Here is a 26,162-nt window from a genome sequence, read left to right on the forward strand (position 1 = left end):
GAGGCTCCACTGAACCAAGAAGCCAGGACATGATACGGGCATCAAGCACAGCCCAGGACGGAGAAGACCCGTCAGCCTTAGATTTGTCAGAAGTTGACAATGAGTCAACATCCGTGCCATCAATATGACCCCAAAGTGCCTTGCCCTTGAGAAAGAACTCAAACTGAAATGCCCAGGTTGCATAATTGGTGCCGGTAAACTTAACACACACAGGAGCTGAATCCATAGGGAAGAAAAAGAGATTCTGCCGAGAAAAGAGATTATGCCGAGAGAAGGGCCGAGAAAATTTGAGAGACAAAGAAGAGGATTGCTAAGAGATTCTGCCGAGAAGAGAGATTATGCCGAGAGAAGGGCCGAGAAAATTTGAGAGACAAAGAAGAGGATTGCTAAGAAATTCACGGGTACACTACAGACTTGACCGAAACCCACCAGCGTCACGTCCGAAACCGAGAAGAAGAAAAAATTACAGGGAAAGGAAAACTTAGTAATTAGGCTCTGATACCATGACAAAATATTATGTGAATGGCTTGTCTATCTTTTGCCTTGAGTTCTGTCTATTATATATACATTTCATGAATGCTATACATGGAATAATAAACAATTATGGAGAACAATTATGGTCAGCACCCAGCACATGAACATGCTGTCCATTGTCAATAATGAACAATGGACAACACACAGCACATGAAAGCACACAGCACATGCTGTCCATTGTCAATAATGAACAATGGACAACACACAGCACATGAAGGACAGCACACAGCACATGCTGTCCAGCACATGAACAATCAGCACATGAACAATAATGGACAGCTGTGCTGTCCATTGACACGCCAGAAGTCCAAAGGCAAGAGAGAGCTCCTGAATTTGCAAAGCTCCATCAATTATGGCGACGTTGAAGCTTCTTCTAGGTGTAGGAAAGGCAAGGCTCACATGGTGTAGAGTTGTGAGCCTTGGTGGGTTTTGTGGGTTGTACTGTGGGCCCTTGGTTTTTTTTCTCGCGTTTTTGTTTGGGTTCCTTTGCGGGTTCCTTTTGGGTGTACCTTTCGGGTTCTAGGGTTTAGGTTTTGTGGGTTTTATTGGGTTGTTGTGGCCCTTGTGGGTTAGCTGTGTTTGCTCCTGTGTATACTTCCTGTGTACGTAGAGGTGCCTTACGCTTTTTTTTTTAATAAAATTTTGCTTACTCATAAAAAAAAATAAAAATAAAAACCCAAACACTAATTAAAAGTGGGCCCTACCTTTGGACATTTTGGTTACTTGTGTAGGGTTTGCATTGGAAGAAAATAGAGGAAGAGGAGGCTATGTGTTGAACGTAGCCTCTCTTACCTCATATTGCATATCTCTCTCTCTCTCTCTCTCTCTCTCTCTCTCTCCCTATATATATATATATATATATATATATATATATATATTGGAGCTTTTGGAGCCTTTTTAGCTATAGTGATCCATTCTCCTTGTTTAGGAGGATTCATAGATTCCTGCAAAATATTAATTTCTATTAGCTGCTTGTTTAGCAATTCTTCGTGATGGTTTATGCTAAGATAATCTGCAATAAAGTTGTTAGTACCCTTTATAAATTCAACTTCAAAGGAGTAATTTGCAGTAACATTGTACCATTTTAATCTTCTACCTTCAATAATATTTCTTTTGTTAGTAAAAAAAATCTTTAACATCTCTATTATCTGTTCTGATATTTAAGTTTTCAGGGGCAACATAAATATGAAAACTATTTATTCCTAATTTAATAGCTAAAAGTTCTTTTTCGAATATGATATAATTCTGTTCATTTGGTTTAAATTTTCTAGAAGTTTTTTGACAAGTAATGTAAAATTTTAAAATTATAACCACAAATTAATTCTTGTTTTTGGAGCTTTTTAGGAATACGGTCTTTTTTAGCTCTTATTCCTAAATGATTCTTCTGAGTAGGATGTTCATACTCTAACCAAATTTTTTCTGGTATTGCTTTTAAAACACATCCCCAACAGTTATCAGAAGCATCCGTTTCAGGGATAAGTTTATCTCCCTTTTTAGGAAAAAAAACTTTTGGTAAAACTTCTAAATCTTTTTTGATATGTTTTCTCAATCTTTTTTGTTCTAGACAAACTCTTCATCTTTTTTAAGTTTTTCAAAATGGGGGGTTCTTTTTGACAGATTTTTTATAAAATTTCTTCCATAATTAGAAATTCCTAAAAGACTTTTTAATTGTTTGTTGTCTTCAATTTTTTTAGTAAATTCTCTTACTTTAGAGATTATATGTTTTTGTAGTTTTAAACTTGATTGATTTAAAACTAATCCTAGAAGTTCTATAGATTCACTTTCTACCTCAATTTTTTTGGAGAAAGGATTATTCCATTCCTTTGAATGTTTTCACAGATAATTTGGAAGGTGTTCTTATGTTCTTCCATTGTATTAGAAAACACAAGAATCTCATCTATTTATGGGGAGGGTGATGCTCTCTAGATCATGCAAGAGTCTTTGGGGTGGGATTGTGGAAGAGTACCAGGAAAGGGTGGGGTAAACTTTCTAGCTTTACAAGTTTTGAGGTGGGGGATGGATCGATGATTAGCTTATAGCATGACCAGTGGTGTGAGGAAACGACCCTAAAGGTAGCTTTTCCGGTTTTATATGGTCTTGCTCGTGAGAAGTATGCCTCTATTGTGGATTATTTAGAGTTTTTGGGAGGCTCGAACTAGTGGAATGTGAGCTTCACTAGAGTGGCATAGGATTGGAAGGTTGATGGCTTTGCCTCTTTTTTCCAGGTATTGCATTCCAGTAAAAAGTGAGAAGATGATGTGTAGATAAGTTGTGGTGGAATCCTTCTAAAAGAGGTTTATTTAGGGTTAAATCCTTATATAGCTCTTTGGCTTGTTTGGAAGGTAGCAGCTTCCCCTGGAAGGGTGTTTGGTGGACTCAAGCTCTTTCAAGGACAACCTTTTTTGCTTGTGGGCGGCTCTAAGGAAGATTTTCACTTTGATAATCTTATGAGGCAGCACGTCATTGTGATGGACAGATCTTGGATGTGCAAGAGGAATGAGGAATCTGTGGACCACCTTTTGCTTCATTGTAATGTGGCTTCTGCTATTTGGAGTGTTCTGTTCAATCGCTTTGGGCTATGCCTAGACGTGTCATTGATTTGTATGATTGTTGGTGGTCCTCTGGTAGGCCAAAGAGCGTTGCAGTGTGGAAAATGGTGCCTATGTGCATCTTTTGGTGTTGATGGAAGGAAAGGAATGCTAGAAATTTTGAGGATAGGGAGAGGTCTATGGGGTTATTATTTCTTTGTTCTTTGAAACTTTGTATTTTTGGACGGCGGCGTAAGTGTCTTTTTTGTCAATTAGTTTTAGTGATTTTATTTTTCGCTTTACTCTTTCTAGTTAGGTTGTTCCTTTTGTATACTTCCTGTGATGAGATTGATATTATTACTTTTTAAAAAAAACACTAGGTCGGTAAGCATATTCCCACACTTAACCTTGGTTCGTTGTAAAACATCTTTATTTCTCATAAAACTTATTCTTGAAAAACTAGTATTTCCATTTTCTTTTCAATAGATGAACTTTCCTTGAAAACTTTTCTTTAAATTCTTTTTCTTGTCAATGTAAATCACAGTGTAACATTTATGAGTGTACGTAAAGTATTTGAAATGTAAGGCTCATAATCACTGGAAAACTATGCATGTTTCTTTATTTAATCGCATTTATATATATATTGAAGAACATTTGATGATGAACAATAATTATTATGCTAGTGGGAAGTTCTACTTACCCAAATAGGCTGAACACTTTTTTTTAGTAAGTAATAAATTTTTTATTGAAAAAGCGTAAGGCGCCCTTAAGTATACAGAAAGTATATAAAGGAGTAGCCGAAGCAGCTCGCAAAAAGAAAGAAACCCAGCAAACCCTCAAAAACCAAAAGCCCTCAAACCTAAACCCTCAAGAAGCACACCCTACTACAACACGTGAGCCTTGCCTTTTCTATGCTGAGAGGACGCGCTTGCATCACCATAATTAATGGAGCTTACCAAATTCAAAATCTCCCTCCTACCTTTGGTCTTCGGCCGCACAACCTTAATTTCCCGAAGAAAGTCCTCTTCAAAGGCATCCATAGTCGCCAAGGACGGATCCTCGTCCTCAACACGATCCTTCTCCCAATCCAAAGCCAAGTTGGGAGGAAGAATACCCAAAGGTAAGGGAAATCTCTATCCTCCCCATCCCACACAACCACCTTTCCAGACGGACCAAAACCTATTGGCCACTTTTGAGATTGGGACAAACCATTCACCTTGAAATCATTATCCTTTCTGACAATTGGAGTGGCGCAACCACCCAAGGGGGAGGAATCCCTATCACCCCAACTTCCTTTACTTCTGGAGTCTATGATGACACGACCAACTCTAAAAGCGAGCTAAGAGGAGTTAAAGCTTTCATAGCCGGGCTTGGGTTGAGAAACCCCCGCTGAAGAAAGCCTTTCATTGAAGTAGATGGCTTAACAAAACCCTTCACGGAATCTGCCACTCTCGTAGGGTCCATCACTGGAAGCACTACAACTGCTTCCTTGGCTGAAAAACTGACAGGCAACCTCATTCCTGCCATAGACTCTGCAACTAAATTCTTATCCAAATGCTCTGATTTGCCTTCCGGTAGTACTTTTGGAAAGACTTAGATACCAACGACACCGAAGCAGAAGAACAGAGCCTCTCTCCTAACTCAGCCACCCCTGAAACTTGTGAAGGGGTGAAGATGGGCTGAGAAGACCCCTCAAGTCTAAGCTGAGGGGCCAAGCAAGCACCACCGAAATTGCTTTGATATGAAGGAGAGGTACTGAAAGAACCAAACCCAACAACAATGCTTACCGTTGCCAGAGAAGGCCCCTCAGACCTGTAAGAAGTATCTAGAGACATTGAAGATAGAACCACTGGCGTCGGTAGGGGGGAATTGTGAGACTACTGGATTCTCAAGCTCCCATGAAAACTGAACCGTGACTTCCAACATAGCCAACTTGGCGGAAAGAGAATCGACCACTAGATCGGAAACCCACCCACCGGCGAAAGGTTGTTGATCTGCAAAACTCTCGGAAGACGATAGACCCAGATTCGCCCCAGAAACAGCCACCGAAAACGATTCAGGTTGCACAAGATCCGAATCGGGATTCAAATCGGGTCCAACTCTCAAAGAACCAAGACCCAATCTCATCCTCGTGGGCTTAGGCCTAGCCCAACTCCTGTGATTGGGCTTCATATCCAGCCCAACATGCTTGAACCCGAAAGCTGAAGCCCGCTCCAAAGCGATTCGAAGACACTCTAGAATCTTCTTCCACGAACGGAAAAGCCCTAACTTCTTCCTAGCCTCGCTGTCAACAAGCAAGCAGACCTGCTTTTTCTTCTTCTCCAACGACCCAGACAACCACTCCTCCAAAACAAAGTAGTTCATCACCATTCACCTGTCTACCACATCCCTACACCCCGCCACCGGAAGTAGATCCAAACCAAAAAGCTCTACCTTCGGAACCAGCGACCTTGGAGGCTTGACAACTACTACACGAACCACCTCCGCGAAGGACGGAGAAACCCCACTGAAACAACCAGACGAAGCACCCCTCTTCTCTTCGCCCTTCAGGGAAGGCGCCTTAGAAACCAGCGACCCACCCTTTGCTTCAACAAACTTCAGCAACGGCCGCAACTCACCCACCACCCGAGGCCATCCCCAACCTTTACGGCCTTAGGGATCCAAATAACCCCTTTAGGACCACCCTCCGCATTGTTAGCCACCTGAAGATAACGGCTGGCCTTATTACCACTCCCATGAACCATCAAAGCTTTCGCATCTTCGCGGTAGGATGAGACGAAATCCTTCTTCACTGGAACCTTCAACGCCTCCTCAACTGTAGCCAACAACCACTTAGAGCACTGAAAACCCATTAAAAGATACCCACAGTACCCCTTCCTTCTTTCCTCCAAACGAAGCTCAGACTCATCCGCCTTCGTTGAGAAGGAGAAATTTTTGGCTTCCATAGAGAAACGACACTCCATCTTAGCCTTGTCTATTGAGCCTCAGAGAAGAAGAAACTCCATGGAGGCATAACCGCTGAGGAGCACCTCAGAAGGGACGAAACAACCAGAGAACTCCCCCAAAGCAGCTTCGATGGAAACTCTGAAAATCCTAACAGTATGCGTTAACAAACACTTCTGCTCCACTCCGCTGCAAAATCTCTAGCACCGCTTGACGACGAACTCCGAAAAAGAGAAAGCAAAACAAGTTCCTAACGTGACGCGCCTTCACACGCCACCGCAAGGGTGAAAAGAGAGACAGAGCAGTGAGAGAAGAAAAAATGTGAATTTTTATTTTTTATAGCGCATGAATATATTTTGAACACTTTGAATGTAAAAACATAGTTTGGTACTGTTGGTAAGAAGTCTTACTTACTACTTTGTTCTGTCGTTTGCTTACATGTTCGATCCATACCATGTGTTCGTTTTACATTACGTTCTTTAGTTAGGTTTTATCCCTCTTGGGAATCCTACAACTTCCCTTAGACCCTAAACAACCTTTTCCCTCGACAAGCCCTCACTTTTAAAATTTTCGGCTATCTCGGTTGAAAGTGAGTCATTCTGTAAGACCCCCGGTTGATCGAGCTTTGACCAAGGTTCGACTGAGTGCTCTCGAGTTGCTCCCTAGGGTGCTCTCGATTGATTGAGACTCAATCTTGGTCGACCGAAGTACCTAGACAGTATTTTCTCCTTTCTCGAAAATACCCAAAAACCCTAGTTTCTCAACAACCTTTCATTCCAACTTCATCAACCTAATATGAGCTGTGTGTGTAAGCTGTGTATTGTCCAGAACATTGTACAAGGCTTCTATATATAGAAAGGAATGACTAAGAGAGGGCAAGAGTGATAAAGCCCATTTTTCAAATAATCTACTTAACAACTTATATAGCCCTATAGCTCAGATCCACATGGCAAACACTACTGTGGAACTTAACATGTCCATGCAATGACTTAATTTATGAATCTAATGTGAGACTTACAAATATCCATACAACGACTTCACAAATAAGGGTTGTTTTTGTGCTACAGTACCCTAGCGCCAAATAGGATTACAAGATTGGCTTTAGCATAATTTGTTACTATCTAGAGTAGCATTGCATTTGCGCTATACCTTTTTTTTTGATAAGTAAAGTTTATTTTAAAAAGCGCAGAGGGGCGCAACCCATAGTAAAATTTTGGTGCTATACCTTAAAGGACTAGTCACCATTGGAGCTCCCTAGAATTATTTATATAGTTCAATTTCACCTAATAAACATCCAATTTGGGACTTAGCACACGTCTATTCAGCACCATTATGATTCACTTAGTGTAAAACTTAACACATGTATATAAATCCTTCACAATCCTAGGTATCACGTTGATGATGATGACATTGATGATTATTTATTGTTGTAATGATTATCATTATCAGTAGTATTTGTGGTAATCCATGCCAAGGATTTGGAATGTAAGGCATCGTTGAGCTTGGATGTAAGGGTGGATGTATGTGAGATCTACTTTGGGTGTGTATTAGGTCAATCTGGGTTATATAAACGATTGCGAGCAGCCTTAATAGTGACTAATCATTTTGGGATATTGTGTAAATGTGATTAGCGCATCCCTCGATTATGACACTTATAATTATGATTATCATTGATCTCAATATGATTATTATTCTTGGATTTTGGCTAGTAAGAATCAATTTGATTTATTATGTCTTTTACATATTTGGCCTCCTTTGAGTTTTCTTACTTTCCTATTCCAGGACAGCGATTGTGGTTTACCAGTTATTCTATCAAATGGTTCTTGGAAAGAGCTTTAACTGGGCTGCGATAATCAAATTTCTGGCGCAAGTCTCACTTGGGGCGTATGTGTCAATTTTGTTGCAATGCTGACAAGATTATTCTGGTTATAACCCTTTTCCTGGTTCAGTGTAGGCATTGGTCTTGCTTTTGGAATAATATCTGTTTTGTGGCTTGGGTTTATTTTTAATGACACAGTGATAGAGATCTCACTGACACTTGCTGTGAGCTACGTTGCTTACTTCACTGTATGTTCCTTTCCAAGCCTGGACACCTTTTCCATGTTCAGATACATATGTCATATTCGAATCTCTGATTGATGTATTTTGCATGTTAATTAATATATTTGAGAAATCTGCCAAAATGTGCATTATTCCAATCTGTCTGTTAGTGTGTGCTTGATATAAATGGTGGTCCACTTCTTAATAACTTAAGCTTTGGAGTTCATGGTTTGCAACACATGTTATACAATGATAAATGCTTCAGATGGTTAAACGCCAGTTTTGGCCCGGATGAAAACCTATGCTCATGTGGAGAGTGCAAAAGGGCATTGGGGCATCCTCTTCGTGCTCGGGTGTGGGTGCGAGCTCGAGTGTCCTTTCGGCTCAACTGCTGTCGCGCCGGTAGCTCTGCCTGAATTCTCCTTCAAAAGGGCATTGGAAGGGGAGTCTAAATGTCTTGAGGGGCATTTTAACATAATGTCTTGCTGGCAGTTCTGTGTCAATGCCATCTCTTGATTCCCAGCCGCCGCTACCACTCTTGGCATCCTTCTCCAATTAAAGTCTCCACGCTAGAGACTCGGTTTCTAAGGGGGACTCGTTTATAATCTCGTTTGTCAACAAGATTGAGCCGTTGCAGCCTCTCCCTCAACACTCAGGCTCAGAGGTCACCGGCGATGAGGCTGGCTATTTCCAGTTTTGGGCTACTCGATATTGTTTCCATTGTTGATGTTTCCAGGTTTAGCAGGCTGCCTAGCGTCATCGGGCTTGTGGGTTTTAGCCTTGACACTAAGCTAGCGGGAATCGCGTTTGGGCTTTTGAAGCAAGTGTTATAGGGTAGGATCTGTCTATTGCTCCCAGTCCAGTCACTTAGGCGCCGAGGTAGTTTCAATAACCTCTGATTGGGTTCTCTTTGTAAAAGCGGGGAAACAGGTCCCTTGTTTGGGCTTTGATCCTTCCTTCTTTCCTTATGGGTTGTGTAGAAGAGAATAATCAGTACACGAACAGGGCATTGTCACACTCGGATTTGAAATTTTACTCAAGGGAGGTGCCTGTTTTCTGTGAGCCTTTGAATTCTTGCCTCCCTAGTGCAACCGAAGATACTGGATGCTCAGGAACAGTGACACCAGATTGGGTTTTTGTAGAAAGTGGTTGGGTTTTGTCATCATGTGTGGCTATCCTGTGAGGGGTTTGGAGAGGAGCTCATGGCCTTGTTTACAGGCATCAAAGCAAGCCTTTAACAAAGGCAGTTGGCTTCTAATTCCAAATCAGTCAATAGAGGTAAAAGACAATTAAAAATTTTGGATTATTCTATTAACTATGATTTTAAGTGTTGAAGTTCTAGCCGAGGCAGGGTTAAGGGAAAGGGTGTTTCGGTTTCATGAAGCCTATCTTTTTATCTTGGAATATGAGGGTTGAATGAGGGGGACAAGCACCTTAGCGTTCGCAATTTACTCAGGGAATGGAAGGCAAATGTCATTTTGTCTTTAGGTAACTAAATTGGAGCATTTGTCTTGTAGTCTTGTGTGTAGTCTGTGGGGTTGTCAATATGTAGATTGGTTTTCTTTAGATTATACAGAGGCTTCTATGGGATTCCACTTGTGTGGAATAGGAGGGTAGTTGAGAAAATCGAAGAGTGTGTGGAGGTGTTTATTGAGCTTGTTCGTCTTGAAATCTCGATGATCATTTTAAATAGGCATTTGCGGGTGTTTATGGTCCAAATTCTGATTTGGATAGAAGGCTTTTATGGGATAAATTGGCTTGTTTGCTTAGTTAGTGGGACTTGTCATGGTGCATTGGGGAAGATTTCAACATTACTCATTTTCCTACTGAGTAATCGGGTGGAGCCCGTTTTTATTTAGTTGTAGTGGAATTCTTGGATTTCCTTTTTGACCGGGGTCTCATGGATATTCCACTTGTAGGTGGTAATTTCACATGGTTGAACAATCGAGATCCTCCCTCGGTCTAGAATTGATAGATTTATTCTCTCAGATTGGGAAGCCCAGTTTCCTAAAGTACTCCAGAAGAGGCTTCCTAGATTTTGCTTGGGTTATTTTCCTATTCTCCTTAATTGTGGAGCCTTTCTTGGTCGTAGAAGGTAATTTATGTTTGAGAATATGTGGTTAAAATCAAAGGGTTTTATGAAAATGGTGAAATAGTGGTGGACCTTTTGCTGTTTTCAAGATACTTAAAGTTTTGTTCTGTCTCGCAAATTAAAAGTTTTGAAACTAATTTTAAGAATCTAGAACGAGAAGGTATTTGGGATTGTAGAGAGAGAAAAAGCTTATTTTAGTTGAGTTACGACTTCTCAATGTTATCGAAGAAGAGAGAGCTTTATGTGATGAGGAGAAACTAAGGGAGGCTAAAACTATTAGTGCTTTAGAGAGGATCACTCTTACGAAGGAGGAGGTGAGTTGGATGCACCAATCGAGGCGTTGTTCACTTCTGTATACTTCTTGTGTACTAGGGTTGCGCCCCTTTGTGTTTTTTAATGATATGACATTATTTATCAAAATATAAAAAAGAAAAAATCGAGGCTTTGTGGTTGAGAGAGTGTGATAAGTACACGAAGTTTTTCTATTGAGTGGCCAACTCGAATAGTAGAAATAATTTTATTGAATCCTTGGTTATTAATTATTCAGTTTATTACAATCATTCGGAGATCAGAGGTCACATTTTGCAGTTTTATAATAAATTGATGCTCCACGATGACGGCCACCATGCCAAGTGCTGTTTGTTTGTTTTTTTTTTTTTAAAAAAATTATTTATTTTAATGTGTAATAAGGAACATCCACACGTGAGAAATGAGCATGTGTTTAATTATATTTTGAGAAATGTCTTGTGTTTTATTTATTGAATTGTGACTTTTAAGATGTGTTTTGTTTTTTTAAAGAAGGGTTTTGTTGTTTGTTTTGAAAATGTGTTAATGGCTTGGAAGGGTTCCTTGTACTTGTTTAAAGCCGATAGGATTGCCTTGATTAAGAGTACCTTGTCCAATTTGCCTCATATTTAATGTCTCTTTTCCCCTTTCTTGTTGGGATTGCTAATTGTATAGAGAAGTTATAGTGGGACTTTTTATGGGGCGGTATTGTTGAAGAGTTCAAATTTTGTTTGGTTAGTTGGTCCGAAATTTACTATTGTTCAACCGAACTCCTCCGGGGAAGTAGTTATGGCGTTATGCTTTTAAGAAACAGACTTTTTGGAGATTGGTAATGGTATTCGAAGGATACCTCGTATAAAATATCCATTGATAAGCAAGGGATTGAGTTTTAGAAAGCTGTTACTTGTTGGGGTAGTATGGAATGTCTTCAGGGACTTTGGATGCTCAAGTAGAATTTGGAGCATTCCAAAAACTTGGGGATCCGATGGGAAAATCTTCCCATATTAGCCTTTTTGTAAATATCTTTGCTTTGGTCATTCAACTAAACTCGTCTGGTTGGGCAAGTAATCGAGAACTCAAGAAGATCGGGTTCCTTATTAAGTGAAAGTCTCTGTCTGAGTTCCTACTTTTCGAAAGCAAAGCACCCGTCATGGGATCTGCACCAACATATCATAAGATTCCATTTCTTAAAAACCTTCTTGTTAACGGGATGGGGTTGTTCTTTGGAAAAATATTTATTGTGATAGAGAAGCAAAAAAATATCATTAAAAAAGCGTAAGGCGTTCCTGAGCATACAACAAGTATACACAAAGGCCACCAATACAAAATATGCAAAAAGAACAAAGAAAACACCCACAGAAACCCACAATGGAAGCCCTACACTTGCAGAAACGCCCTAGATTATATCACAAGAGCCCTCTTGCCTTTACCCCAGCTAAAACAATCTCCCCTAGCATAAATTTTTTAGCGTCCTTCTACCTTTCGGTTTAGAAGCAGAAATTGAAACCTCTTGAAGCTGTCCCTCTTCAAGTAAAGTCAAGAACTCCAATAACTTTACCTCATCACCCCCGCATGAGATCCTGATAGTGTGATAATAGTGTGGAAGATGTTTCCGTCTTGCTTAATGCGGTGTATTTGGAGACAACGCAATAAGCAGAGTTTTAAAGATTGTCACAGGATGATTCCGTCCCGTCCTTTACCACTGGACGATTGCCTATAGTATGTTTTCATATTTCTGGTGTTCTTGATTTTCTTGATCTTTTATCTTTTTCTTGATTGGTGTTTTTGTTGTATACTTCCTGTGTATTTAGGTTGCGCCTCGTTGTGTTTTAATAAAATTCGATTACTTATCACAAAAATCATAATAAATTTTGGAAAATCTAACAAAATTTTCAATTTAGATAAATCTCTTAGTCTATTCTGTTTTCATGAGTTCATATCTTGATCTAGAAAATTTTTTAAGATTCTAACTGCAAATTCTTATATTACTAATTTAGAATTATTTCAAGGGATTCACTTCCATCTGTTGTGTGTGAAAAACCTGATAGGCTCAAGAGGGGTTTGATGTTTCTGGTGTTTTGACGGTGATGACTCTAGGAATGTAAGTTGAATTGATTCAGAAAGTTTCACTGCCACTTGCTGGATATATATCTGTTGATATTACAATTCGTTCACAGGTTTTACGCTGCAGTTGCAAGGACTGCTTTCAAGGGTGATGGTCAACAAAGCTTGCACCATTTTTGGTATGTCTTATGGTCGTTATATGTTTTATTAAAGTTATGTCTGATTTATGTCTTCAATGGCCAAAGTGTTGAGTGTTAATATAAATATAGATGTATATATAACTATAGATAATTATTAGAAAAAACAGAAAGAGAAACGAAAGGGAATAATTGAATTGTAGTCAGGGACCAGAAACTATACAATAAACTATGTTCAGTCTTTTAGAATAGTTGGTGAGTTTGGTTTTATTGCGGTACAGATTTCTTGGGGGGCAACAAAATATTGACAAATTATGTTTATATGTCTGAGGTTATAGAAACCTGACATATATGCTGTTTGAGGAGACGTGAAGTGGAGAACGAGAAAATTATGTTTATACTTCTAAACTATAGAAATCTGACATATGCTGTTGATGAGACATGTGAAGTGGAGAAAGAGAACAGGAAATAAAAGGAATTATCTAGAAAGGATTAAGGTATGTGGTAGCTTAAAACTGACTATCATGAAAATTTTATGCTCGAGTAACAAAGTAATACGAAGAAAGCTCTGAAAGAAAAGGTTATACTTGGAAACCTCCTCTGTGATCTAGAAATATTGGTTATTTTTTTCCTTCTCTTTTTTTTGGTTTCAATCAGAAATAAATGGTTCACTATATGAGGATAAAACAAGAAAGGTACACATGGAGGTAGAGAACACTGTTCAGTGGCCATAAGGTTCAGATAACATATGGAGGTAGAGAACACTGTTCAGTGGCCATAAGGTTCAGATAACATATTGTTGTAACTGTAACTGTCCCCTCGTACCTTTATATAGTTTGTACTAACGTATTAAGTACTAATTAGGACAAAGTTTCTCACACATAATCAGATTAAAGTGGTATTGACATCATAACCAAAAGAGAGTCTAATGATAGAACAGGGAGCTTGATAATTATGGTAGAATTCTCTGGTATCTACTTCTTAAAATTGGTCCAGCTGCTCAAGGACAGAGATTTTCTCCACAGTTATCATACTACTAAATCTTGATTAATGTATCGCACCTGTTGAAAAACATCACATCTGTTGCTGTGCTTAGTTTTGTCTAGCCTTGGATATGGACCATCCAACTTGATATCATGGCTAGAGATATTCAACTTCATAAAGCATATTTTGCACCTACCACTCTCCACCAATTTCTCCCATCCCAACACATTTTTTGATGGATATTTTCCTATTGAAGAGTCATTGAGCAACCTTAACCTGCTTTTTGCCGAACAGCCCTCCTGTAAGGGACAACGGCTATCTTTCCACCTTACAAGTGGATACCTATACTTGATCTCCCATTCTGTGTAGAGAAAATCTCTTTGAAGTTTCACTAGCCTTTAAGGAACAGAGGATGATTAGTGAAAAGAGATATTATTGTATAGACTTGCATTGTGCTTCTTAATAATTGCAAGCCGCTCGCCTCTACAAAGATACTGCCAGTGTTAATTCACCAATTTTCTCGAAAGCCTAGGAATAAGTGAATTTAATAATTTATATTCCATCACTTTCTTTCACGTATGGGCTCAAACTCACCCTCAACAAGTGAGGCCTAACACGTCGAATATTTTAATTGAAATGTGAGCTAAATTGTGAAGCGAAGGTTCGGATTCAGAATCTCTGCTCTGATACCAAGTTGAAAAAAATGAATAAAGAAAAAATTGTATTCTTCCTTAATGACAAGCCATACAGCAGCTAAAAAGAGAAGAAAGAAAGGAAGAAAGGAGAAATTGTATTATTCTTCCTTGATGATGAGCCATACAACATCTACATGTTTAAATATGTTAAATTATTACTTATCTCAAAAGCTAGTTTGTATGAAAGGGTAAATTTTATCATTTAATCAATACGTTAACATTCCTCTTTGCGTGTGGGCTCAAATTCCTCATAGAAACTTACGTGTGGGCTCAAACTCTTCATAGAAACTCATGTGTGGGCTCAAACTCTCTTTTAATAGGTGATGCCCAACATGTGGAATATTTAATTGAGATGGGGGGTGAATTGACGGAAACAGGGTTCAAATTCAAAACCTCTGCTCAGTCACCATGTTAAATTACCACTTATCCCAAAAGCTTAAGCTTGTGTAAAAAGGGGAATTTGATCATTTAATCAATAATTAACAAAATAGAACATGAATACAACTTAATATGGAAATAGATTAAATTGTAGATTACAATCATAATGGAAATATAATCAGAGAATAAAATCAAGAATAATTTATTTTATTTATTTATTTTTGAATATGAATAGAGAAGGGAGGATAGGCTCATTATATTGGAAAAAAAAATGGGAATTTCTCATAAAGAATTGAAGTAATTGGGCGCGAGAGCCAAATGAATCGAAAGATTCATGTTTGGTTCGAGACCTTGAAAAATGGACAAATTCCTTTTCTTTTCTTATAGGAACACATACAAGATTTGTCACTACAAAAAGGATAATGGTAATCCCACCATTGACTACTTTATTATGAATTTCATGGATTTCTCAATAATGGCCATGAACAGTTGCTCAATTTTATGATTTGCATGTATAAGAGAGATTGTAGTTTATTTCCTTGGACTTACTGCTCTCACTTTTTTGAACTATATTAAGATTTTACTCCTACAATTATTTATTAAGATTTGAACCCGTGACCTCAAGGTTATGAGCCTTGCGAGCTAACAAGCTACTCTACCCCGCGACGAATGATAGAAGAACTGGGAACTAATGGACAAAGAAGGATTGAGTACACCCCTCTACCATACCGGTACAAATAGAATAGCCTATGTATCCAGAATGGTAAAGGGGCCCCTCTATGATCGTTGATCATAGAAATGAATATAAAAAACGAAGAGATATTTTAATCCTTACCAACTTGATCTTGTTGCCTTGGGCAACAAACATGCACGAACCATTTCACGAAGTATGCGTCCGGATAGCCCAAAGTCTCGATAGTTAGCTCTCGGCCTTTCGATAGTTGGTGACCTGATGACAGGGGAGCCATCGACCGAAGCCCCGGTGAACAGCGGCCAAATAAAAATTGTTTATTCTTGCGTATCTCTACTGTTTTTCCAAATTAATTCAGCGGATACATATAATTCAGAAGAATATGTGAGCGATTCATATACAACATCTTTTTTTTTTTTTTTTGATAAGTAAGAAGATTTTATTAACAAAAGCGTAAAGCGCCCTAAGTACACAAGAAGTATACAGAGGAACAACCCAGGTAGCCCACAAAAACAAAGGAAAGCCAAAAGACAAAGAAAAGCCCCCAAAACCCAAAAAACAAAGGTAAGTCCCCAACAAACACCCAAGAAGCAAAAGAAGCACCCCAAAACCACAAGAAACCCAAAAGAACTCACAAAAAAGGTAAGCCCCCAACAGACACCCAAGAAACAAAGGAAGCTCCCCAAATACAATAACAACCCCTACCAAGCACCCAAACCTGCCCCGAAAGCCCCCAAACTAAAACCCCCTACAACATAAGAGCTTTTCCTTTCCAACGCTTGGAGGAAGTGCTAGCATCGCCATAATTGATGGAGCTCTTCATATTCAATAGCTCCCTCTTGCCTTTTGTCTTCTGGCGAGCAATCATCTTGTCCCGATGGATATCTTCTTCCAAGGCATCCAAGATAGCCAAAGACTCCTCATCTTGAAAACCATCCATCTCCCAGTCCAAGGGCAACCCCTCCCAAAAATCATTGTCCTTCTCCCAAACAACAATCTCCCCATTTTGATCAAACCCAACAGGCCAATCCCGAGATTGGGAAGAGCCATTGCCCTCTACGGATGGAGGACAACTTGGGGGGGAGGGAAGACTTTCCACTCCAACATCCTTAATCTCCCGAGGCGGAGGGTTGAGGAACCCCTTCCGAAGGAAGCTTTTCTTCGTCGAACCCACAGACTTCACTGGAGGCGCTGTACTGAACCCTTACAGACAGGCGTCTTCGAAGCTATCAATGAATCAGCTAACAACACCTCGTTCCATTTCACAGAATGGCCTACCCTGAGTTCTCTAGCCTTTCTGTAGTATCTCTGGAAGGGCTTAGAAGGCTGCAACACAGGAAGAGAACAACGGATCTTCTCTCCCAACACAGTCGCCCCTGATGGAGAAGGAAAAGTGGCTAACCCAGCACCAGCCCCGACTGAAGAGTTTGGTAGAGGGGCGTGAACAGAATCCACTTTAGACCTAACTGGAGCCGGAGCGACGTCCATGGACGCTGGAGGCAGCAAATCCAGAGCCGGCAAAGGGGGGAAAATGAAAGGGGAGGGAGGCATGACAGGTACGACTGCCGGAAATGACCCACCCCCAGAGCTTGACACCTCCTGACCCACCCCATAATCTGCCGCCGACGATATCTCTGGCCGAAGAAGACTCCCACGAACGGCCGTCAGAATCGCCCACAAGAACTTTCGGCTGCTGCAAAACTTTAGGTATAGGTCTATGAAGAAACCGACCCAATCGAATGCCTTTGCGAAAAAGGCCCTTCCTAGACCCAGAAGACCGCCCCAACCTTTTCCCAAAAACCCGGCCCAAAGCCACATAAAGGCTAACGAGCAAATTTCTCCATGTGTGCAAGTTCAAATTCAAAAAAGACCCCCTATCTGGAAATGCCCCACCTCGTGCAGAGAACCTAGGGGAACGAAGCTGCTTACCCATCGGACAAAGAGGTTTGTCCAAATCCAACGGAACAACCAGAGGGATCACCTTCACAGGGATGGGCGTCTCCTTTGCTGTCGGCACTGGAGCCGAAGACACCACTGTCACATATGAAGGCCCCGACCTATCGAAAGATAAACCCAGCGTTTCCCCTTCCTTCTTCCCACCCAGATTGGCTGTCGCAATCGAGGACCAACTCCCATAGCCCACCGCAGCAGAAAGAAAGGCGGAAATCTTACTCAACTCACCAGAAAACTTGCGCCAGCCCCAACCTCCGCGATCCTCCGGGATTAGAACGAACCCTCTCCGACCGCCCAACCCAAACACCGCCGCCTCTAAGAACCGGCCATCTTTGTTGCCACCTCTCCTGGCAATCAACAACTTTGATCCTTTCCTGTAAGACTTGATAAACTCTTTTTCTCCAGGAAAGCCCTAAAGAGTTTCCATCGTCGAAACAAGCCATGCAGAACACTGGGAGCTCAGGACGATCGCTCCATGGAAGCCCTGTCTCTTCTCCTCCACCCGCAACACCGACGCCCCCTCCAAGACCGAAAGGACAAAGGATTTTGACTCCACAAGGAATCTCCTTTCCATTTCGAGGCACACCCAAGCTCAAATAACCAACCCAGAACGGAAACGCATTCTCGCTGGAGAAAACAAAAGCCCACCAGCTAAGCACCCTACCGAACTAAGAGGAGCGACCCATGAAAGCACTAGAAGCACGAAACCAGACCCGAGTGATTGGAACGAGGAACGAAGGAGGGACCTAGCTTTACACGCTCACACGCGCCGACGCTAGGCACAGGAGAGAAGCGGACCCGAAATATCCCTATGCAGAAATGTCGGATTTCTAGGATCTAGAGGAAGTCTTCTCAACACACTGAGTGCAGCATATTGCAAACACGAAACAACATCTCTTTCTTTTATCAATGATTCTACCAGTGCGGAGCGGATAACTGCTGAAAGCATCTAAAATATCTTTTTTTCTTTCTTTTTTCCCAATAACTAAAAAGTGTATCATGCCTGAATCTAACTGGGGTTCGCGGTGGTGGAGGAACTGGATCGGAAAAAAGAGGGATTCTAGTTGTAAGATATGTAATGAAACTGTCGCTGGAATTGAGATCTCATTCAAAGAGGAAGATATCAAATATCTGGAGTTTCTTTTTGTATACTATATTTGATGATTCGATCCGCAAGGAGAATGATAAAGTAATGGGATTTTTTTATTTTTCTATAAAAGGGAAATTAAAATGCTTGGGGGTGGAAATGAGGGAATGTCTACAATACCTGGATTTATTCAAATACAATTTGAATGGTATTTTATTAACCTAACTCTTGTTGGGTATTTTATTTTTATAAAAATCAATTTACTATCAATTAAACTAATGTTGGTTGGGTATTTTATTTTATATTTATTTTTTTAATGATAAATAATGTCGTTTCATTAAAAAACGCAGAGGTGCGCAACCCTAATACACATGAAGTATATAAAAATACCCCTAAAAGTAGGAAACAGAAGAGCATGAAATTAAAAACTCCGCAAAAGTAACACTACTTGGGCTATGATGAGCTTAGACCCATAAAAATAAAGTCTTAAGCTCAGTTCAACGCAACTCCAACACCGGGGTTTGTACATCTTCAAAGTGCCGAGCATTTCTCTCACGCCAAAGACCCCACATCACACATAAATGAATCTGCTTAACTTGACTGCAACCCAACGAATTGCGCCAGCTACTCAACAAATCCAGCACTTGTCTCGACAAAACCCACTCCACCCCAAACAAAATAAGAAAATAGCTCCATATATCCCGTGCCACATCATAGTGAAGTGTGATGTGGCACGGGTTGTTTGGAGTTCTTTTTATAACTTGTTCGGGGTGGAGTGGGTTATGCCTAGTAGTGTCTTGGATTTATTGAGTGGTTGGAGCACTTTGCTGGGTTGTGGTCCTGTTCTCCGTATTTGGAAGCAGGTTCCTTCATGTGTTTTGTGGGGCTTGTGGCGTGAGAGAAATTCAAGGATTTTTGAGGATATGAAGGTATCGGTTGGAGCTCTTTGTAGAAATGTGCTTAAAATGTTATATCTTTGGGTGTCGGCGCATAGCTCGGGTAGTATGCTGTTCGCTGATTTTTTAGTTTCTTGTTCGTTTCTTTCCTCTGCTTAGGGGCTCTTTTGTATATTTCCTGTGTATTAGGGTTGCGCCCCTTTGCGTTTTTTAATGAATTCTTACTTATAAAAAAAAAATCATAGTGAAGTAATAAGTGGTCAATGGATTCCCCCTACTCTTCTTGCACATATAACACCACTCTATCACCACTATATTTTGCCTACGTAGATCATCATGCGTCAAGATCTTTCCTTGAGCTGCTGTCCACACAAAAAAGACACCCGGGATGGAGCCTTAACACGCCAAATACTCTTTTTTTTTGATAAGTAAGAATACTTTATTAAAAAAAGCGTAAGGCGTCCCTAAGTACACAGGAAGTATACGCAGGAACAACCAAAGCTAACCCACTAAAACCCAATAGAACCAACAAAACCCGAACCCCTCGAAAACGAAGAAAAACCCCTAAACAAACTACAGAAGAAACCAACTAAGAACAAAACAACCCACCACCCACCCACCAAAGCACACAAACCTGCATCATGTGTGCCTTGCCTTTCCTGCTCCTAGAAGGAACTTTAGCATCACCATAATTGATGGAGCTATGCAAATTTATAGCTCCCTTTTTCCTTTAGACTTTTGGCGCGCAATCATCTTCTCCCACTGAAAATCTTCTTCCATGGCATCCCTAATTGCCAAGGCCTCCTCCCCAAAAGCCCCTTCCAATGCCCAATCCAAGGGCGATCCATCCCAATAGTCATATTCCTCCTTCTCCCAAACTACAATCTCCCCGTTGTGATCAAAACCGAAGAATCCAGTTCTCTCAACAGAGCAAGGAGAGATGCAGCCACTTGAAGGAGAGGAAGGTCGTACCACCCCGACCTCCTTGACCTCCCGCGGCAAAACGGGAGGGACTGGAACACTCGGGGGAAGATTAAGAAATCCTTTCCTAAACAGTCCCTTTTTTGCTGGAAATTCTGTCTTCTTTTTTGCACGAGCCTCTCCACCCGTAACCTTAAGAAGAACAGGTTCTGCGGACAGTTTTGAGGCTTCCAAAGAGTCAGCAAGAAGCCCATCATTCCAGACCACTGACCGCCCTGCCCTGAGCTCCCTAGCCCTCCTGAAGTATTGCTGAAATGGTCAACTAGGCAGCAAGGGGGAAGGGGAAGAATGAATCTTCTTCCCCAACTCAGAAGCCCCTGAAAGTGAAGGAACAGAAGAGTCGGAGAGTTCTGCACCACATAGAAGCCCAGTCGACGCCGGAGGAGCAACCAAAGTCGCCGGCGACGGCGTCTTCACAGTCGACAGAGGTGGGAAGAAGAACAGAGGAACCGACTTAACCAGAGACGACCCACCCCCAGATCGATCTTCGCACAAGGGAACTCCAACGGGAGACTCCAACGGATTGAGATCGCACGGCCCAGAGGAAGTCACCAGCGTCGTCTCCGGCGAGAAGCTCGGCGTCCGTAAGGAATTAGGTTTACTCAAGAAGCGACCCAAACGCAATCCCTTTCGAATCCGTCCGATTCTTGCAAGCCGACCCAGAATCATCTTTGCAGCCCGGCCCAAATCCAAGTTGAAACCTATGACCCGCTTACTCCACGTGCGCAACTTTGAAATTTCAAATTTCAAACTCGCATGTGGAAACAAGGTCTTACCCATCGAACGGTGAGGCTGGTCCTTACCCAATAGATCAAACGAAGGAGACTCCAACGTAGAACAGTCCAACGCCGACCTCCGATCTGCATCTATCACCCTCACCGTCGGAAGAAGGTCAAGCTCACACACTGGTGTAACCATTGTCCCGGACAAACGACCCCCACGAAATGCACCTTCTTCACGCCAGCGGCCGAGCCTACCTTCAACACCTCCACAAAGGAGGGCCCCTTCGTGGAAGTAACCAAACCCGGCCAAGCCTCTACTTTCTTCCCCTTAATCTCCACCGACTCATGCAAGAACCCATCCCCCCCGCCCATTGATGCAGAAAAGGAAATAACGATCTTCCTCAACTCTTCGGAGAATTTGATCCAACCTCACCCTCCCCATCCCTCAGGGATCAGAATAAACCCTTTCCGGCCACCCATCCCGAATGAAGCTGCCTCTAAGAAACGGCCGGCTTGGTTACACCCTCTTCGAGCAATCAAGACGCTCGAACCTTCCCTGAATGATTTGATGAATTCTTGACCTTCCGGAAAATCCACAAGAAGCTCCAATGTCGAAGCCAACCACTCAGAGCAATGAGAACTAATGAAAATTTTGCCGGAGAAGCCTTTTCTCTTCTCCCCCACCCTCAGCGTCGATGCCCCTTCCAGAACAGAGAAGACAAAAGTCTTCGACTCCACGGTAAAGCTTAACTCCATCTCATAAAACACCCAGAATCCAAGCGGCCGACCCAGAGAATGATTACATTTTCGACGAAATGTAGCCACACAGTAACGAACCCCACCGCCAGACACCCCTACGCGAGCAACTAGTGCGACCCACAAACACCTGATGCTCAACACTCTATCCTCGTACAGCAACTGGGCCTCTGATAAGCGAATCAATGCAGCCACGAACGTAACGCGCTCTCACGCGCCGCCACTATGGCAGAGAGAGAGAGAGAGAAACGTGACTTGGCAGCCTGCTAATTCATTACGATATGTCAACACCAGCCCACGCCAAATACTCTTCCAAGGAAATAAAGAACCCTCTTGACTATCTAAAGCTTTATAGTATGACTTTCACTTCAAAATGCCTCCTTTTAGAGAGGCTCCAAACTACCCTATCATCCGCAACACGTCGAATCCGATGAGAATACAACCGCTCATAAAAAGAAAGAACCATCTCCACCTCTCAATCTTGTGCAAGGCACATAAAAACAACATTCCACTGTGCAACTCCATCTAACACAACAAATTATCTACCACCATGGCGTCTTTATATTGAGCAATACTAAACAAAACGGGATAACAAAGGTTCAGTGGACTATCTCCACAGCAACAATCATGCGAAAACCGTACCTTATACCCATCCCCAACCTCACCCCTCCACTAACCTTAGACCGAAACTCAAAAGACTTGGATTCCACATAACAAAAGCCTAAATAGCCCATCCCCCAGACCAGAATTCCGATAGTATCAATCAAGACAAACTTCTACAGAAGATGATCACACCAACATCTCTCTCTGTGCAAGAGATATTAGTGCATGGTCTCTATAGTCAAATATATCTCAAATCAGAACCTTAAAATTTCTGTAGATGAACTCATTGCCAGGAGTTGCTAAAGCATTTACTGACAACAGGGAAAGGATATGCAGCTACCCATCTCCAAAGGATGCTGGGAACTATGGACATAAAATCAAGAATAATATCAGCCAATTAATTGTTTCCCAACTGTCTGTTCTACGTGGTTACCCTTGTTGCACATATTTGCACGATAACATCCCTGAAAGTTGCATCTTTGAAGGATGAGACTAGAGGAAGACTAATTAACACATGCCAATGCAACATCCTGATATTGTGTTCAATTCGGCAGCATCATCACCTTCTATAATAGGAACTAGCCACTGTTCCCAATTTCAATTCTCAACCCTAAGGTTGTTCCAAAACTTAACAGCATACCCCTTGAATAATATAGTTGCTTTATGTCGGCTGCACAAAAGTAATTGTGTCCTTGGTGAATAACAGATGAGAGATTAATAAATGATTTTCTTCGTGAACTCCCGAAAGCATTCCGTCATCTACCATCTAAGGGATCATCCAGTTAAATGTCTTCGTTACTAGGATGAATAAAAGTGGAGATGAAGGATTTCCTTGTCTAAGTAGAATCAGAAGAAGTGCATACTTGTCTCTCAACTCATCTTGTCCTTAAACCATTGCCTTACATGCCCCTCTTTAAGAAACTTATAAGGTTTCTTCTTCTTAGTCTTTTTTCTTTCAATAAATAGTGAAAGTTATTTTTTTCATTGCTATAAATTGTAAAAGTGTTTTTTTTTTTTAAAAAAATAAAAAAATAAAAAAATTTCAAGACCTCAAATAAAGGATATGCCCAAACTGAATTTGAAAATGATAGCCATGGCCACAAAGCATGTATGTGATGCTTTAAAACAGATGCATCTTTTGTTTCTTGATATGTATACATAATGTATGAATTTGATTGAACTTCCATAATCTTCACCTTGACTATGTTATTGATTGCTCTTTCAGGGAAATGGTTGCTTATATTGCTAATACGTTAATTTTCATACTGAGGTAAGACCTTCATCAACGACTATTTAATATTTGTTATTATTATTATTATTATTATTATTATTTTTTATTATGATGTTTTATGGTTCTTAAGTGGTAATAAAATATATGAGGCATTCTGGTTGAGCGAATGTTGACAATGTCTCTGTTTGTGGCACGCATGCATGTATACATATGCACCCCAGCTGATATTAGCAATTTAGTTACAAGTGCTTAAATCTCATTCTGCAATTTGTAGAGTCTTCAAAACACTACTAAATGACTTCCAACTAGATAGAATTCTTGATTTCTCTCTTTTTTGTTTTTTGGGAAGTTAAATTGATTCTTCTTGGTAACAAGATTTCTCATAAGCTTGGAAGAAGTAAAAGGCTTCCATTTACCAACTCAACTAGAGTTTCGATTTCTCATCCGTCCTCTCACATTCTCTATCTCTTTCAGCCTTCTGCTTGGTCCTTTGGCTTTGTATTTCGGTCTTCAGTTTCGTCTGGGTGGTTCTTTGTTCGGCGACGTAGTTTTTTTTGGTTTGGTCATCATAGTCCCGGGGGTGTCGTTGATGGATAAGGTTTTCTTAGTGGAGTCGAAGGCTTTCACCTTCTCGGTTTTGGGTGGGGCGTTGACGTTGAGGGTGGAGGAGAAGAGGAAAAATTTTCTGGGTGTGGTCTTGTTGAATGCTCAGAGCTCTGAATGGCTTGCGTCGACGTTGGAAGTGTTGTTGGGTCTCCCGACAGAGCAAGTCTTTGTGAAGTCATTTAGAGAAGGTTCGAAGGTTCTAATTGCTCGGAGAGGCGGGAATAAAGCTGGGCGCTATCTAGAGGCGTCAATGTTTGGGTTGGGCGGTCGGAAAGGATCCATTGTTATCCCCGAGGGCCGTGGAGGGTGGGGGTGGCTTAAATTCTCAGACGAGCTGAGAAAGGTTGTCGATTTTTTCTCAGTTTCGGTGAGTGGCAAGCTCGGTTCCTCATCTACATCGGAGAAGAAGGTTGTGGAGGAAGATCAGCTGACTCTGGGCCTGGCTCCAAAGTGGACGGGGCCTTCTTTTGCGGAGGTTGTGAGGGCGGATTCGACCACTGTTGCGAAGAAGATGCCCATAGTGGGTGATGGTCGGTCCGGGTTAAGGGCTTCGCGGGCAACACCTTGCGAGTTGGATCTTCTTCCGGCGGTGCGGCATGCAGAGGATATTCCGAGATCGGCGGTGGATTGCTTTTCATTGGAGGCTCACCGGCTTGATATGTATGTCCGCAGGGTAAGGACTCTCGTTTGAAATTTGAAACTCCGAGATTGCGGACGTGGCGTAAGTTGGGTTCTGATTTTTATTTGGCTTTGGGCCGGGCCGTGGGGAGAGTTCTGATCTAATTTGCCGGGTCGGGGCTGTTTCGAAAACCTTTAGGTTTTCGCGTGACCCGAATCAAGCGGAAACCTAAAGTTTCCTGTCCGCCGCCAACCTCGCCGGAGACGACAACGGAGATGTCCTCTGGGTTGGTTCTGAATCGGATTCTTCCTGGGGGTTTGGAGGCGTCAGCGTTGGGAGATAAAGAGGGCATGAGTCCAGCTTCTTCGGCTGTTGTCGGGATCTATCCTAGGCCGGAGTCCTCGTCGGCGGCAGTTACAGGGACAGTTTCAGGAACGGAGTCTTTTTCCGGGGGTGAGTCGAGCAGGTCCCAGGTGCCTCTGGCGGTTTCTAGTTTGAATCCAGCCTCTAATATGTTCGGTTTCCCCCCTTCTTCGGCACCGGATCTGGGTTCTCTGGCGGGTTCTGTTTCTACTTCTTTTAAGTTCACTCCTTTAGGGAATCCTAATCCCCTTTCTGCCACTCCGTCTCTCGTTGGTGCATCTATTTTAGGAGAGAAGCTGCGTTCTCCCCTCCCTGTGGTGGCTTCTAAGCCTTTCCAGTGTTACTACAGGAGGGCGAAAAAATTGAGGGAAAGGCATTCTGTGAAGTGGAATGATGGACTACTTTCTGACTCTTTGCAAGCTGTGAAGATGTCAGTTGGCTTCGTTGATAAGAGGGTTTCAGGTGCAGTGCCGCTAGCTGAGAAGGCGGCAAAACCTCCTGCAATAAAGAAGGCAATGACGCCAGTGAATCAGGGCCTTTTTAGGAAGGGGTTTCTCAATCTTCCCCCGATTTCAGTCCCTACCGTGGCTCTTCAGGAGGTCAACAATGGCGGGGTGGTAGGTCCTTCTTCCCCTTCGAGTGGTTGCTTGAATGGTTTATCCCAAACTCGGAATTGGCCAGTTGGCTTTGATCATAACGGGGAGATTGTGGTGTGGGAGGAGGATGAAGATGATTATTGGGATGGTTTGCCATTAGATTGGGCGATGGATGGGGATTTTGGGGAGGAGGCTTTGGCTATTCGGGATGCCATGGAGGAGGAGTTCCAGTTTTTTGCGCGCCAAAAATCTAAAGGGAAAAGGGAGCTTCTAAATTTGCATAGTTCCATTAACTATGGTGACGCGAATTACCCCTCTAGGCGTAGGAAAGGCAAGGCACATATGTTGTAGGTCTGTTGTCCTTGACGGGTAGTGGGT

General features: G+C 41.8%; 1 protein-coding gene across 1 annotated transcript in view; it reads left to right on the top strand.

Moving 5' to 3' along the window:
- LOC133878010 (sodium/hydrogen exchanger 8) overlaps positions 1–26,162 on the top strand; it is a 97,974-nt gene that overhangs the window by 9,586 nt on the left and 62,226 nt on the right. Inside the window, exons 6-10 of the mRNA XM_062316490.1 lie at positions 7,788–7,889; positions 7,955–8,072; positions 12,471–12,523; positions 12,600–12,665; positions 23,595–23,639. Coding sequence (XP_062172474.1) covers positions 7,788–7,889; positions 7,955–8,072; positions 12,471–12,523; positions 12,600–12,665; positions 23,595–23,639 — 384 coding nt within the window. The remainder of the gene's footprint in view (positions 1–7,787; positions 7,890–7,954; positions 8,073–12,470; positions 12,524–12,599; positions 12,666–23,594; positions 23,640–26,162) is intronic.

This window comes from Alnus glutinosa, chromosome 1 (genome assembly GCF_958979055.1).
Source record: "Alnus glutinosa chromosome 1, dhAlnGlut1.1, whole genome shotgun sequence".
Taxonomy (NCBI): Eukaryota; Viridiplantae; Streptophyta; class Magnoliopsida; order Fagales; family Betulaceae; genus Alnus; species Alnus glutinosa.